The sequence below is a fragment of the Anoplopoma fimbria genome, chromosome 14 (genome assembly GCF_027596085.1).
Source record: "Anoplopoma fimbria isolate UVic2021 breed Golden Eagle Sablefish chromosome 14, Afim_UVic_2022, whole genome shotgun sequence".
Classification (NCBI taxonomy): Eukaryota; Metazoa; Chordata; class Actinopteri; order Perciformes; family Anoplopomatidae; genus Anoplopoma; species Anoplopoma fimbria.
In genome coordinates this window covers 20,675,113-20,692,173 of record NC_072462.1, presented here as the reverse complement: position 1 = coordinate 20,692,173, position 17,061 = coordinate 20,675,113, and the positions used below count along the sequence as shown (strand labels likewise).

General features: G+C 38.6%; 1 protein-coding gene across 2 annotated transcripts in view; it reads right to left on the bottom strand.

Moving 5' to 3' along the window:
• Positions 1 to 1,472: 1,472 nt before the first annotated feature.
• The window catches only part of cntfr (ciliary neurotrophic factor receptor), a 209,471-nt gene continuing 193,882 nt past the window's right edge, over positions 1,473 to 17,061 (bottom strand). For both annotated transcript variants that reach the window (XM_054612685.1, XM_054612684.1), the window contains 4 exons: positions 10,863 to 10,931; positions 10,414 to 10,534; positions 4,321 to 4,447; positions 1,473 to 3,038 (listed from right to left, as the gene is read on the bottom strand). In XM_054612685.1, coding sequence (XP_054468660.1) covers position 3,038; positions 4,321 to 4,447; positions 10,414 to 10,534; positions 10,863 to 10,931 — 318 coding nt within the window. In that variant the 3' untranslated portion in view covers positions 1,473 to 3,037. The remainder of the gene's footprint in view (positions 3,039 to 4,320; positions 4,448 to 10,413; positions 10,535 to 10,862; positions 10,932 to 17,061) is intronic.

Below are 17,061 nucleotides of genomic sequence, written 5' to 3'. Positions count from 1 at the left end.
TTTGCAACTGTTGAGACACAAACCAGAAGACATTAAAAGAAAAACAAAACAAAACTCAATCTGCTGTCACCTTCCCCTTGCATTTTAAGTGTGTAAGACTAACAATGAGTGCAAATTGGCAGCGCTGCAGAATGGGTTGTTTTTGTTGCGGGAGCAAAAGGAATATAACCTTTTCACATTTAACAAAGTGAGTCTTTTTGTTTCTTTTTAGTTGCTGAGAATTCTTGTTCCACTGATGAATTGACTTTATCTAGAGAGTTATCTTGTACTTTTGAAACAACAATGAACAAAAATCCACAGACAGAACAGACAGATCGAACAGGTGTCTGTTTTTAAACTCATCTCATTCTTAGACATGCTAGGGGCATGGGTCTAAGGATGATAATGTCAGTCTGTAGATCAGTTCAGATATTCATGGCCCCCAGATGATGAAACCTGCTGACATTGGTGATCCACTTATTTTGTCTCTATAGCAACACCAGATGGTTGACAATCTTGGTTGTAATTGAAATATCTATATTGCTGGATAGCCATGAAACTTGATACAGGCATTCATGTTCACAGGAGGATGAATTATGATTAGATTGACCCTGTGACTTTACCCCTAATGGTATAATCAGGTCAAAATTTGGATTTGCCCAATACTTGATATATGACTTCATACTACCAACTAATGGCATTTCCAGATGCATCGGTGTACTTTGAGTTAAGTGCTTACTAGCAAATACTAGCATGCTAACACACTGAGCTAGCATGTCATTGTTAGCATAGAGTATTTCATTGAGTGGGAAACTAGCTTTAACACATCCTCTTATTAAGGCACTTTAAGTTGATCTAATCAGTGTCTATCTCAGTTAGCATCTATGTGTGGCATATTAAATAATAATTTAGGATATAATATGTAATAATGTGGTTGAGGTGATTTGAGGTATAATGAAATCAATTAGATTAATGGACACAAGTCCCCTGTGATAACATACCACCTAATGATACAGTTTACGTGTCAAGAATAAAATAAAATGTGAGTGAAGAGAGATTGATGCATCATATGCAAACAGTAGTCCAAGTAATATACCATTATAGCTCATCTGAATCTGTAAATGTACTTTTCCCATCAAGCCAAAGTAAAAAATAAAACATTCTCTCCAAGGTCACAAGTATTTGTTGGGAAAACTAGAAATGAAGCAGACTTGTCTATTGCAGAATCAGGGAAGTAAGAAGTGCATCGTCACTGTTGTTCCATTGAAAAGTAACATGAGTCTTTGTGACAGTATCAAAAAAGAAAATCCTCTTTTTTTGCCCCTGCATTGACACCTCTATTATGTCTTGTTTTATTAGGACGAAAGGATCTTCATCACTTGGTCAGAGCAGGAACAATACCAGCTCTGATATGATGATTTCTCAATGTATCAGTTCCAAAGGCAAAATGAATATGAGGCCAGTGTGTCATCATTCATTGTGAAATGGTCACATTTAATGGTTGAAACCTGTCATTGTATATACATCTATAAAAAAGACCCCAGGTACAGGTTACGACATTCTACTGCTAATACATACATTATTATTATTATTAAATAATAAACTTTTTGTTCAATGTTAAAGTTACATATCATAGTTTACAAAACATGAGCAAGGAGAATTAAGCCATTATGAATGTCTGAAAAACAAAAACTAAAATCCTATATGTGTTTGTATTATTTGTCCATAAGATAAAAAAATACAATAAAACACATCAATATTCCTTTGAATAACATAATATTAACTGGTGATATTGGCTATTGAAATGTAAACTGCAAAAAGACATTTTATTAATGTTTGTAAAGGCGTCAGAATTTGGAAAGCAAACTGTTTTGTGTTATTTTATTTTACAGCACACAGCAGAATTGAAAACCAACATAGCTCATTTTCATGTTTCAATAACCGATTTCTTCTTTGTGGAACCAAAACAAATGGGTGGGCAAAGAACTGTTCAGTCTCAAATCCACTTTATTTATTTATTTTTTACAATCCAGGTCCTCTTTGCCAGTCGCTGAAAGCAGAGTGTAAAGCTAATTGTCTAAATAAGCCAGACTAGCGTTACTGAATTCTTCAGTGTCAGTCCTCATATGGAACAAAACAACTCGCTCTGTCAGTTTGATTCAGTCGTCCGAGTTGGCAGATTCAGAGTCTGATTGAGTATTTGTGTGGCTTCTTTGATAAATGGTAGGTTAACACAAACGAGAGCTGCAGGTTTCCTCAGACTCGTCCCAGGTTTCATTTGTGTACTGTTTGAGTCGGCATCAATCGGATGCTGTGTACACACACATATAACTTTCTGGGATTTCAACCCACGACGAAGGCAGTCACAGGCTTTGGGAAGCTCAGTGAATCGTTTGGGAACCGTTTTGTTTGGGGGTGAAGTTGAGTCTTTGGCATGATGATTTAGCTGTATGGGGACGGCTACTGTTACTATACACACAAACACATGCACGAATGCTCTATATATGTGTGTGTGTTTGTCTGTACGGTGCTGCGATTTCAGAAGAAAGTGAAAATTAATTCATAATCAATAAAAAAAAGGACATAAAGGTAATGAGGAGATTTCTTTTTTTGTCATCTGAAGAGTCGATTTTCTTGCTCTGAAGAGGAGATTCCCAAACCAAACTGTTGTCTGCCGAACAAAGTCTGCTGTGGCCGACCAAAGCCACAAGGGGGTAATATAAGACTGTTTATGCTGATATCACTGCTGTTGTTGTTGTTGTTGCTGCTGCTCCTGTTGCTGCTGCTGCTGTTGTTGTTGTTGTTGTTGTTGATGAAGCCGCTTTCAAAAGCTCCTCTGAAGAATTTCTTCGTCTCCATTTATCAAAAATGCTGCATCGCATTATCATCGTCTAGTTTCATGTCTAAGTAATCTCGGTGAGTAACTGAGTGATGGACATAAATGATCAATGCACTGTATCCTGGAAACATGTGCAAAATAGAAAAAAGACCAGCCTCCTCTTCTCCTCCTCCTCCTCCTCCTCCTCCTCCTACTCCCTTCAGGAATAAGACCATTACATCTAGGAAGAAAGGGACACAAGCACAAATTAGCACATTTAATTGATGATCTGATTTTTAGGCGTATCTCTTGTAATATTCCATTAATTAGTTAGTATTTATACTGATTGTATATGTCTTGTTGTAAATAATCTTTCTATCAGACCGTCATTAACTTCTTTTACCAAAGTAAAAGTACCAATTCCCAACCAAAGGAAAACTGATGCGCCATATGTTTTTTTAAACAGAACCATCTGAGAAGCCATCATTAGAAACTGTTTGGAAAAGGGGAGGAACTATCAAAATATACTTGGCAAGTGGTTGGATGAACCATACTTCAATCAAACTCTTACCGAAGCGAGTCGGGATAAGAGCGAAAACACATTTTTATTTGAGAAAAGCCCTCACTGTTGTTCCTTACTCTTCATTCATTGAAGAAATATTCTCCAGTTCAGATAGAACTGATGCTATTGCAGCATCTACCCTAACTTCATCAGGAGCCGCCATTGTTGTTTAGAACGAACAGTCGTCTCTCTAGGTCAAACAATGAGAATATTTTCCTCTGTTCCGCAGAATAATAAACTAGCATTGACTTGTAGTAAATAAACAAATTGTGATCTGTCATTCATCATATGGAGAGCTAGTACTGTGTGTAAACAGCACATAACAGATCACAGCTGCACTGGCTGTAGTAGAGTGTATGATAGAATGGCCAAGAATCTGTCTTGGCATATTCTTTCAACTAAACCTGGCTCTACTCATCCTCCAGAGGTTAAAAAGAATGCAGGTGTTTAGTTAGACAAGAAGTGGTGTTTAATGTAATTTGGTTAAATTGTTATTATAGGGGTGTTGGCAGTGTTTCTTTTTTTGTTGTTTATCAAATAGGGTGCAAAAACTATTTCCTGTTTGCACACCTTTACAGCATGCGTAGCTGTGAACCATGACATTCAGCATTTCAACATCCATTGTTCCAACATCTACATCATCGACAGGAGACGTGCTATTACAGCATGATTAATAGAGTAAAACCTGTACAATTAATGAAATGGGACAGCCTTGCATTGAATTTTACCTCAATCCCTTCAGGGGCTCTGCAGAAAAATATGAAAGAAATGCCCCTGCTGGGTCATAAAACAAACTCACCCAATCGTTGTTGCTCTCGTTCTATTAAACAAGCTCCTGACATCAATAGACATGCATCGACTTGCCAATATGTGACTGAAGAACTGAATTGATGAATTCAAAGATGAGGGGTTTGTAGACTCATGTGTGAGTGTGTTTGTGTGTTTGTGTGTGTTTGCTCACCACATGAACAGCAGCAGCATTCCTAACAGCAAAGGGGAGAAAAATGTGAGGAGCCTGGCAGCTCTGCCCACTGGAGGTTCAGCCTTTTGTGGTGCGTTGGAGGACGGTATGGGGGAGGTCTTAGTCTCTGCAAAAACAATCAGAAAACACGATAAATCTTACTGAGCATATTTTAAGGAACCTCCTCTTAATCCTAACTCTTTTACCTTCTGTTTTCTTTTCTTTTTGTCTACGGTGTACAGTGTGACACAATCATTTTGTTCCCAAGGGGCCAAATACCCAAAACGTCATATTGACGAATAGACACTGAAAAGCACTCATCACAGCGGGAAGAACCAAACATGAGGGAAAATGCAGTGCTGAGTGGAATCAATTCTAATCTGCAATCGCAGTCAATATGGGACTTGTCAAGGCAGTTATGAAGTGAACTTGACAACAAAAAAAATCTCATTCACACTAAAGCCGCGGGGGGAAACGGAGAGAGAGAGAGAAGGATAGAGAAAGAGCAAAATAGATAGATAAAATATGGATACAGAAATAAGAGAAAGGGAGAATGGGCTAAAAACCCTGAGGTAAAGGAGACAGTGAAGGGAGAAGGAGGTATATGAAATAAAAAAAGGGGGGAATGTAATTTACTGCTGATAAGAGACGGTCTCACATCTTAAAAATGTACCCAATTACATAATATGCTGTATATTTAGATTTCACAGAACATAACCGGAGCTCTAGACCATCTCAAGTCCCATATAAGTCATTTAAGTGCGCTGAGTCTTGACTTCCTGAAGACCTCACATGAAATGAGACTTGAAAGCAACAGCGTTTATGTCCTGGTTAAATTTCAGAACAGTAAATCAATAACAAAATAATTTCCAGCTAATACGGCAATGTTTATGTGTATGGGGCGGATTCTAAACAGCTTGTGGCGAACATAAATATGCTGAAAATTACGATGGGCTAAGGTGATTTTAGTGCTTTTGGTTTTACATAACTTGACAAATAAAAATATCACACTTTAATGTTTTATAAATCAGGAGTTTTGTTACAGCTGCAGGCAGCACAGTAGATATTACCTCATGCATATTGTTTCCTAGCTCAGTCTTGAACCAACAGCATTTTTGTTACTGGAGAGAGAATATGATTTCCCTCTCCTTCTAATTAATGACTGTTGTGTAGTCCTGTGTTGGGAGTCAGGAAGAAGCAGCCAGGTGTGAACTAGCCAGAAAGAGAGCGAGAGAGAGGAAGACAGAGGGACAGAGAGAGAGAGAGAGAGAGAGAGAGAGAGAGAGAGAGAGAGAGAGAGAGAGAGAGAGAGAGAGAGAGAGAGAGAACTAGGACACATTAACCATGTTCAGCAGCTATGTGCAATACTTTCCTGCCTGCAGCAGAACATTTTGCTCTGGAGTGGTGGAATGAAATACAAATTATGCAGACATAATGTTATGGCGATGAGAAGAGACAGTTATGGGGTGTACGTTGATGTAACAAGGTAGTTGGGGACAGGGAGACAAGACGACAAGACACCGATGTGAGGAGGAGATGGATGAACAACAGTGGGGAAGAAAAACAGGTAAAGGAGAAGAGAGGGAGCGGAGCAGGCAGGCAGAGAAGTGAGGGATGTTTATGAAAAATAAAGAGAAAACAATAAGGATGAGTGAAGATTGGACAAGGGGGAGAGAAGATAATAAGAATAAGTTTCCGTAGTGACTTCAATTCCTGGATAAACAGTACTGTCTTATTTATGGCTATAAGTTTTATAGCTCTATGCTCATGAGCCTCAGTTACCGTTCCTACTGTATGAAACAGGGGCCAGTCTGAGGGGCCAATCAGAGCTGTAGTAAATAAAACATGGTTTGTTCTTTGGATAAAACAAAACAGAAATAAACAAGAAAACAGAGCCAGAGATGTCAAATTCATCCAAAATTGACCTATGCTCCAAAAGTGAGTTGGTTTATCTACAAAGCCTACACTTCAGCTTTTGCTTGCCCCAGGCGTTGCACACACCTGAATTTAAGGATCAATGACTGGATGTTTCAGATCCAAATGCACCTTGGGAGTTGTAGTTAAGGCTTGTAACTTTTTTTTCAATCAAAAACAGATATTTTATAACTCAGGTACTTAATGTTTATACTGCATGTCCATTCAAACCTAGGAAGTGCTCTAACTATATGAATGGCATAACACTGTTTATGGAGAAACGGAATGATGATTGATGTATTCTTCTAGAACCCTGAACGCCTGAAATGACACCTCCCACCTTAATACTCTATGACACCTTTCAGACATAATAATGTCGCAGTAATAAGCAGTGGTTTTCCTCTGAAGTGGAGCCAGCATGCCGCATGGAATGACCTTAAAGCACCTCAGCATTTGCTTTAACATTTAGCCTTGGATTCTGCTTATTAAGCAGAAACTTGTAAGCATTTATAAATAGATCTAGACATGGGGGATATTAGACATGATATCTAGTGTTGCTGTTTGGTGCTAGACAGTGTCCAGTTTCTGTCTCACAGAGTAGGCGAGACACTTATATCTTAGATGGTAGCAAAACTAAGGATGGCTGCTACTTTTCAAAGCTGCAACTGTATCTGCTTTTTCTTCCCTGGGATATGGTTGCTGAGCGATGGTCCAATCACTGAGGATTGGTTTTCTAAATGTCGTCTGTCCGTCACTTGGCAGTACTTTTGGAGTAAAAATAGGCTGTTGATGCCAGAAAACAGAACCGGCACGCAAGGGCAACTCTCCATGAGGTACAGGAGCTGTTCCTTTTGACGCATGAACGGAGGAGAAACAGAAACAAACAAAAATAGGAGGATGAAAAAATGTGGCAGAGGCTAGACAGGAGAAAAGACAGAGAGGAAATGGAGAAAGCGTAACCGTGTTTTTAGACTGTGAGCTACACAATCAATAAGCCACAGGAAGTCATTTCATTTCCTATTTGAATGAGCAGTTAAGACATATTGGTCAGTGTGGAGATGTTAACAAGCTGGTCAGCTGGAATAAAGTTGGCCCTTTGTGTGTTTAGCGGTCCAGTTGTGGACAGGAAATAAGATATTTCCCTTGTTTCCCTACTGATGGGATTCTAATTCATGTAACATCTTTTCAAATAGAGAGTGCAAAATAATAATAAATTGTTAGATATTTTTTTAATTTATGCTAGGGGCCATGTGTGAACTTGAATTAATTTTGTTGTGGTTATGTGTACCTTTTTTTATGCACAAATAAAAAATGTGCATAAAAACAGCTGGACGGAAAATAACCTACTGTTTCTTACTTCTAAACTGCATTTGTTCTAAATAACATATGGACAAACTAAAAAAAATATTTAAAACATTTTGAGAAATGGGGTATGCATTAATGGGAATGACAACCAACCCTGAAGTCACTTCATTGATATTAACAAAGCAGTTACAATAGATGTAATCAGTCATCCAGCTAGTAACATCTGTAAAGAGGGTGGCAGAAGGCCAGAAAAAGATATAAAGGTACGAAGGATGAGGTGACAAAAGATAAGAGTAGGAGAGAGTGAGTGATCAATAGACAGAGAAGTGAGAGGAACAGAGAACGAAAAAGACTGAAGAAGAGACATGAAAGAAAAAGAGAATGAGAAGTAACAAGAGAACAGGACGAGGAGACAGCGAAGGGAAGCAAAGAAGCTGCAGCTGGATTGAGAAGAGGCATGAGCAGAATCCCAATAACCCCTGTTCTTTCCTTAAAAACAAGAATAATACACTGTGTACTGAGTCACTGTTTGCGTGTGTGTGTGTGTGTGTGTGTGTGTGTGTGTTCACTGCATGTTATCAGACGAAGGTACTGTGTACGTGTGTGTTTATATGTGTGTGTGTGAGGGACTGTTAGAGCATGCTGTGTATTCTATGAGTGCTATTTAGCATATGTTTGTGTGTTGTAAGCACACTCAGTGTTGACTGTGATGATTGGTGGGCAGTGCTGCTCATGACCAACAGGAGTCACTGCTGGACTGTAAAACCGTTGAGAAATGTCAACGGACCGGCGGCGTGATGGAGAGAAAGACAGGTAGACAGACTGAAACTTTCCTTAGAAGGATTTCAAATTGGGTTCATATTGTCAATAATTCACAGCTTTAGGATATTAATTCTCTTTTTTTTCTTCTTTCTACCTGCATGATGTAAAAGCCACTTTGCACGGGTGATAAATAAAGCTTGCTAAAGTGAATTCGATACATGCAATGGGTAGGTTGGTAGGTTGGATTCAGGACTCACATTTAGGTCAGGTGCTCAACCAAAATGCTTTCCAAAATTGTATTAAAATTCACATTCCAAACTTCGATAGAGACCAGCTTTAGGAAGATATTATAAATCTATCAAGTTAATTTATAAAGAGCTTTTAAAAGTGACCCACATGGACCAAGGTGCTGCACAGACCAGAGCAGGTGTTATTAATATTGTTATTAAAAACAAAGTGGAGGTGGAGGTAGTTTGTTTCAACCCTGAACAGTGGATGATTTTAAATGTCCTTGCCCCATGTGTGTGGTCCAGATAAAAAGACTGAATTGGTGTGAACAGTTTTGTGGCACATTATAGTTAAAGTTGGTGGTTATTCTTGTGCAGGAACCTATCAATAAAAAGGTTCTCCTCTGTGGTGGAAGTATTTATTTCTTTGTGTCTCTGCTATTCCAGCGTGGTCTGAGAGAACAGTATAAAAGACCTGGAGTGGATGTCTTATTGTTCAGAGATCATCAATGCGTTGAGAGATTTCAACTTGACAAAATAGCCATCCTTGATCTTTGACACACACTGAAGGAGTGCCAACAAGATAATTCCTAGAAATCCTTTTTTGACCTTGTGTGTACGAGTATGTGTGTGTGTGTGTGTGTGTGTGTGTGTGTGTGTGTCAAGGGACAGACAGAATATAATAATCTGTAGTGAATTTAATGTTAAATGATCATTTCTCATGCATAAATAAAACCTGAGAAAGTGATCTGAAGCTGGGGGAAGGACATGAGCATTTTTAAAAGATGGCACAGTGTTTCCCTGAGGCCTTGTTCGGGTGCTCAGGTTGATGTGTGTCCATTTGTCTGGAGGCTGCTGGATCTTGTAGCTTAAGCTGCGATAAAAGTTCAAGGCTATCAAACGCTTATAGTGTACTCAATTTAATGATAAAGAAAGTTATTAACCAAACTTAATTTCATACCTAACTGGCTCAGGAAATTTACTGCGTGACAGACGCGGGCACAAAGAACAATGTTCAGAACATTTTAGGAATACTATATTATCATCATAATGATTTGTTCACCTGATGGACTACAAGACTGATAAAAACCAAACAGCATTATAGAAATACTTTTTCATATTTCTATAACATACAGGGACACACAAAGTCCTTAGTCACTCTAGCATTTTGGGGGAATTAAAAAGTGTATCATTAACTATTCATAACAAGCCATCCCAATACATTTTAGGCTACTGTTAGACCCTTATTTGCATTTAGCCTCTTTCTTATATTTATTCTATTATTCAAACCTTTTAGCCACATTAGCAGTCAGCAGGGGTCCACCACTTATGTCGAGACATAAAACTTTTGGATGGGTTGCAGTTCAATTTTGTACAGACGTTCATGATACCCAGATGATGACCCCTACTGACTTTAATGAATACTTTTCCTCTAACGCCACCAGCATTTCAAAGTTTTCCCCTGTCCAGTGAAATACTAGATGGATTGGCACTAAATTATGGACAAACTTTCCATCTATCATCAGGTCAACATTTTGATTCATCAATACTTTGGTTTATGACCAAATTATTTCATTCATTAATTGAAATCTACTTCATCAGTTTAGCCAGTCAGACTTTTAAGTGTGTTTCTGACTGATTGAGAGTGTCTTTTAATGTGAAAAACCTTAATCAAAGAAAGTTCAACGCAAGAACTCCGTCCTTCAATCTCGAAGGTGTGGATTGGATAGTGTTTTCTGAAACTAAATGTTCAGCTCAGACAGTACAGTGCCAACACCGATCATTTCCAAAGGCAACATACCAATGTAGCTGTCTTTTGTCACTGATTCTGAAAGCGACCAATAGGTAAGCATAATTAATAATATTAACTGAGGCTGTTATCTACCGGTAGGAAAGTCCACTTCGGTTGTGGAAGTAATTGGCAGAGGATCTTCAATCCAGGGTGTAGCATGGACGGCAACACTCCAGTCACTCCATGTTCCAATCTCTGTGTCCTTGGCAGCCACCTGTTGAACACAAGGACAGTGTTAAGCAATTTAAAGCATTCACTAATAAGCTTGAATACAATTTGAAAAGTCAGTAGATTGTGCAAGAACAGGCTGTATAAACTAAAAAACATGAAGCATGGACCAAAATCAATTTGCAGATGAAGTAAAAGACTGTTCCGCTTGGGTGGAATTAGCAGTATAATGTACTTAGGTTTATATATATATATAATTGTATAGGTATATACTTAGAGTTTATTTGTTTCTGATTGATCCATTTGCTTCCGATGGTGGATTGTTTAGGTCTTAAATGATCAGTCAGATAGAATGGCAAGACAGGAAATGTTACCTGGATGATGTACTCTTTTCCGGCATAGGCATCGGTGATGGGGTGGGAAGTGCTGTCAGATAGCTCCACCTAAACGGCCAAATAAGACAGCAGGTGGTCAGTTTGGATGAAAGACCAGCACACTTGGGGTACATTTATTAAGATAAAATAATGTCTATTTTCTTTTTGAAATCTATTCATATAGTAGTTAACGAAACATACTGTATGTACAACTATATACCATCTGTCTGAATGGATAATATGGACCTAGTGATACTACATGTTCCAACATGATGAATTTTGAAAATTCTCAGGTACAAAAGGCAGTCATGAGGTATCAATTTACTTTGCTCAGAAGGTCATATGATTATACCCATAGGTGTACCTATAAATGATGTGCTCAGTATAGCAATCCTAGCCTGAGCCTTTAATGTTTAATGACACATAGATTCAGCTGTGCAATACAGTATACAACTTTTATTCAGTGCTTATTTATTTACAACATATCTTTATTTCATCATTATTCTGTACATAGGTCAATTCAGTTGCTTTATCCTTGCTGTGTTTTACATTTCACTGTTGAATTGATTGAACCTCGATTGCCCCTGCAGCCTCCACACTCATACACATACCAACAGTCAGACACACTTGCAAAATACCAGTGGCATAATTGATGATTATTACAGAAAGCTTTGGCATCAATGCCACATAATTGTATAACACAATGTAATGCATGCCAACATTTGAAAGCCTTTTGTGCACACTTTAATTTGCAGAGCGCAACAGAGATTGAACAAAATGTTTGAGTCATGGGAGTGTATGAGAGGATGATTTGCTGCCTCTCTAATTTATGGTTAGTTTTGTGTTTGTGTGTGTGTGTGTGTGTGTGTGCATGTGTGTTTTTGTTTGCCTTCGGCCTGTATCTGAAAGAGTAAAAATTGGGAGAAGGATGGTGTTGCATTTTCTACTCCTAACATTGAATTAAATGATTTAGTGACATGCCTATTGCCTTCTGGAGTCCAGTGCAACAAGACACACACCTGCACACACACACACCTACAGTAGGTGATTCAGACGAATCTAGACCTTGAGGTTATCTGAAATCCTTTACTGTACTAACCTACCTAACAAGTAGTTTTTTTTTATTGTGACGGCCTGACAGTGTGCAGTATATTGTAAACACAAACTAAAAGTTGGTACTAAGCAATACATTTACTTAATCTCAACAATACTAACAAAACTTTTTGGAAGAGCAGACGTTTCTTACTGCATGGCATCTTATCTTTAGAGAACATCAGCAGAGTAGATCTTCTTTTCTTCTCGGTAATAAACAGGTGATTGATCGTGGTCATGTTGATAAACTTGAATTGTTGGTAATGTATATTCTTGTGTGAGTGCCAGAAATGGTGAATGAAATTTAGATGAATGTTATAAACAATCATGTCCATGTAAAAATGTACCATTATAAATCTAACAATCTGATTGATCTGATGGAGAATTTGAGAGCTAATTTATCTCAGATTATCCTTATGACACTAACTAAATCAGTTCATAAGGAGTCTGTATATTTCACTATACAGAAATGATGGACGTGAATAAGACAAAAGTTATGATCAAACATTACCGTCCTTTAAATATTCTTGATACATCCGGGGCTGCTCAGAAGAGTCTGTGATTTGATTAAAAACCACTCACATACCATATTATTTTTGCCCCCGATTGGAGTTTCCCTTGTAGTTATCTAGGATGTGCAAACCTGGAGTGGATCTAAGAAAAATACCCCCCCCCCTCGTTCATCCCCAGCATCTGTCCCTCCTCTGTCTTCCTGTAATCTGTCTCTCATCGCTCACCCTCTCTGTAAAGCTGACCCCTTCTGTTTTTAACTTTGCCTTCACAGCCTCTCTCTATCTGCTCTGACTCTTTGTCCCTCGCCCCCTCTCCCTCTGTTTGGACGGAAGTTCAGGCTTTATCTGCCTAACCGAGCGCAACATTTATAGGCTTAATTTCATTAGTGGAATGCAATAGTCCAAGCATGTGTGTGTGTGTGTGTGTGTGTGTGTTACATGTTCCTGCTGAGTGCTGTGTGAATGTGTGGATATACTTTGTGTATATGGTGTGTCTAAATGTATGCGTTAACAGACGTGTGTGCAGTCTTTGCGGTTAAAACTTCCACTGTTTATGTGTAGTCCAACCAGCTTATCGAACCATAGCTTCTATCAGCATTCCTTCCTGACTCTGATGTGTGTGTGTGTTTGCATACTAATGTGTACCGTGTGAAAGCTTGTGGAAGTTCAACCACATACTGTTCTGTTTGATACAGCGTGTTCATGTAAATGTGCATGTGCCTTCATATTTTTGCATGTGTGTGTGTGTGTGTGTGTTTCTTTCTGTGTTTGCTTGCATTTGATATAAATGTAAAAAAGAAAACAAATACACCAGTTTGGGAAAATATTCCTCCCAACATTTGTGTTTGTGTTTCTTTCTGCATGCACATGTTTACACTCAAGTCAGTACATGTATGTTGCATTGTTGTTTGTGATTGCAAGGTTGATCTGGAACTGCTTCTTGTGCGTGCATGTGTGTGTATCTGCACATGTATGTGAACTACGCATATGTTTATATGTGAAGGAGTACTGTATATGGAGTAAACAGCTTGCAGATGAACACTTCCAGAGAGATGGATGTGTTGCTGCGTTGCCAAGTGGCTAAACAGGGAGAAGTGTGTGCAGCACTTAATATCACGTTCTAGAGGGAGAATGCGTGAGGAAAGAGGGGAGATAGATGAGAGGAGGAGATGCATTTTGGAGAGGCTGTTGCTATTGCTGCCAAAAAACGCTGTCAGATCATTCACACTGCAAGACCAGGCCTGTGTGGTGTGGCAGTGGCGGTGAAGTGATGTATATTTACTTGTTGTGTTTGCGTGTGCGTGTGTTTATGCTTCACATGTATCTGTAGAGCTGTTGTATTGTATATTAAGCTGTTTAGAGCTTTACAGAAAAAAGTATGTGCAATTTTTGCTGGGCATTTGTATGCATGTGAAAGAAAAATCAGGCACAAACACAGCCACTCATAGCACCCAAATATTTACCTTGCCATAATCATCTTCCATCTCATCGAGTGTAAATATACTGTGTTCCCTAACGCCAAGATATAATACGATAATGATAATAATTAAGACTCAACCCAAATGGAATAACCGCAAAATGGTCTACTTTGAAAGTAATGATCCCTAAATGTCCTCACTTATGAGACATTTCCTCATTTCCTGCATAAACACCATATGTCTGTTCATTGTAAACAGCATATGTGAGCATGAATGTTTGACAATGAACTGGATAAGACAGAGATGTCGGCCTGGTATTATTGCGGGAATACACATGAGAGGCAGCACACCTGGATTTTATAACCCTTTGAACATGCATGGAAATGCTGATTCATTGATGATCCCTCCCAGAAACCAGCTGCTTTAAGAAACATGAACAAACATTTTACTTGGCCTAAGACTCAGATTTAGTGGGCGAGCTCCTCTTATAGAGCAACTGCATTGCCAAAGTCTTTAGGATCAACCAACTTTCTAGATGCTGCTGTAAGTAAACAAAGTGCACAGAAACGGTAGCCAGAACTTTGTTTGGCTTTAGCTTAACTTGACTTAAGTCTGCACATGCTACCCACCTAGCCAGCTAACTCGATATGTTGTGAGATTGGATGATTTGTGTTTCTCAGTTCAGTTTTCTCAGTGATAATGTTAGCTAGAAAGTGACATTATAAAAAATGAAGCAAAATATTGAATAGAAAGTGACATTATGAAGTATATAAAGTATAAAAATGTAATAAAAACAAACTAAATGAACTTACAAAATAAGAATGATGAAATAACATTTCATTATAATGAGTTGAGTTTTAATAACTTTACAAACTTGAATTATTGTTTGAGAGAAGCTTGGAAATTCACTCACACACACACACACACACACACACACACACACACACACACACACACACACACACACACACACACACACACACACACACACACACACACAGCAGTGCTACAACACTTAGTGCTACAACACAAACACACACACAGACACACACATGCACACACTCCCCGAGAGCCTCTACACAAATCCAGACAATGAGAGGGGCAGAGAGAGGAGATGTGAACATTCCTCAGCGATTGCATAAGGAACTGTGAGAAAAATAAGTGACCCTTTACTTCTCACACATCCTTTATTTTCCCCTTCTCCTCTACGCTTCTTTCCTTCCTATTCTCTTCACTCTCTTTTTTGTCATTCCCACTAATAACTCCTACAGAATAATCTTCTTGAATCATTATTCTATCTTGCGCTTGTGTTTACTGTTGCAAAAACCTCAAACAACTTTCCCACTGGGATCAATAAAGTTTAATCTAATATTATCTCCTACAAATATACATTAACTGTGATGTTGTGGAAATTAAAAGTTAGGAAGGAACTCCAGCTAATCTCTATGATTACCACCAACGACAGGGCATACCAGGGGTCCAATAAATCCAATTTATATATATAAAAAAAAACATATTATAAACTGGATCAGGGGGATTATACTATCCATCATGTATTTGTCATATATACAAAATATAGACACATGCTCTGGGATAAAGCACCATACATTCACTGTAGGTCAGAGATGGAAATGACAATGAGTCAAGCAAAAGGAAATGGAAAAATATGTAAAGAAAGAGAAGAGTTGACAGACAGAAGAACATGGAAAATGAAGAGGCTGAGAAAAGAGAGAGAAACAGATAGATGAAAAAAAGAGACAGTCGGAGAAAGCGCGAGAGAGGGAAAAGCAGAGAGAGGGAGGGAGACATGGAGAAAATTGGCGTCGGTGGTCAGATCTAATCCAGTGAGCATGTCTGTTGTCCTGGAAAGGAAACCCAATTATATGGCACTTCCACTGGCCCGATGGCGCTCTGTGTGTGTATGTGTGTGCACTGAGAAGGTTGTGCTCATTAGGTTGACTGACAGCTCCCATTTTTCCGCCGCACACTCCTCCCATTTGAGGACTCACACACACGCAGAGAAACGGCAGGTCCAGGGGTAATTTCTCAGACAGTATTTCTCTCTTTGAAGCCCCAATTGCCATAGCAGCAATTACTGTAAAAGGCAGCTAAGCCCCCCCCCCAGCCAATTGTAAATCCCGAACTAGACCGTGCGACCCTTAAAAAGCATGTGGCAGTTTCAACAACAAAACGGTAGTTGGAGGTGTCTCAACATTTATCCGGGTTTAAATGAACAAGTCATGAAAGGTAAAATTTAAATCAGAATTCATCACCGCCTTCCTTCTTCCCCTTCTGTAACAACATTTTTCTGTTTTTTTCTCTGATTGTTGTTCTTTCAGAGTTTATTTATGGTATAATCTTTTCCTGTCAACCTGTCGATCCTTAATTGTATGAATATTTAGCTTTGACAATGAAGTTGAAAGAAATCAGAAATTAGGACTGTATTACATTATAAAATATTTATCAGATATTTGATGGACAGACTCACTTCGGAATTGATTAGACTCGGAATAGAAGTTGTTTAGATCCTTGCTTTTTGCTTTGAACATAATGCGGCGTTGACTTCATGTGCTGGATAGAAAGTCTGACATTAAAGTCTTCTAAATGGCTGATTGACTCTGAGTGACATCTTGTCAGAAAATCAAACCATAGCACTAGTTGTTATAGATGTTACCGTGTAGGAAGTTGTTAAAGCTGGAGAAAATAATCCAATGAAAACAGCTAGCTAGAGCACAGTGAGCATTGCATAATATGTGTACTGCTGCTGAACAAGTCCTCAATGATTATTTCTGCTCAACACTCTCTGAGGCTGCCCCCTTATTTCAATTATTTGTCGGAGAGCCTCAAATTGAATCATCAGTCGCTCACTCATTTCATCAGTGGTGCTGCCCACAGAGCGATGCATGATAAAAGCTGAACCTGACAAAACACGATGAGTGCCAGCTGAACCACAGTCCACCAAAGTGAGCTGCGCTGTTCAATGGCAGCTGGCACTGCTCATCAGAAGCTGTTCCTACATTTTTTTTCAAAAATGCCTTATACACTGTATATGTAACATGTACAATTACATTTTATCCAATACTGTAATTTTTTTCCTATGCAGACCGCAGTTTTTTAAATAATGCATTTTTCCCATCCAGGCATCCGCTGGTTTCTTTCAGAAAAAAATCTAATCAA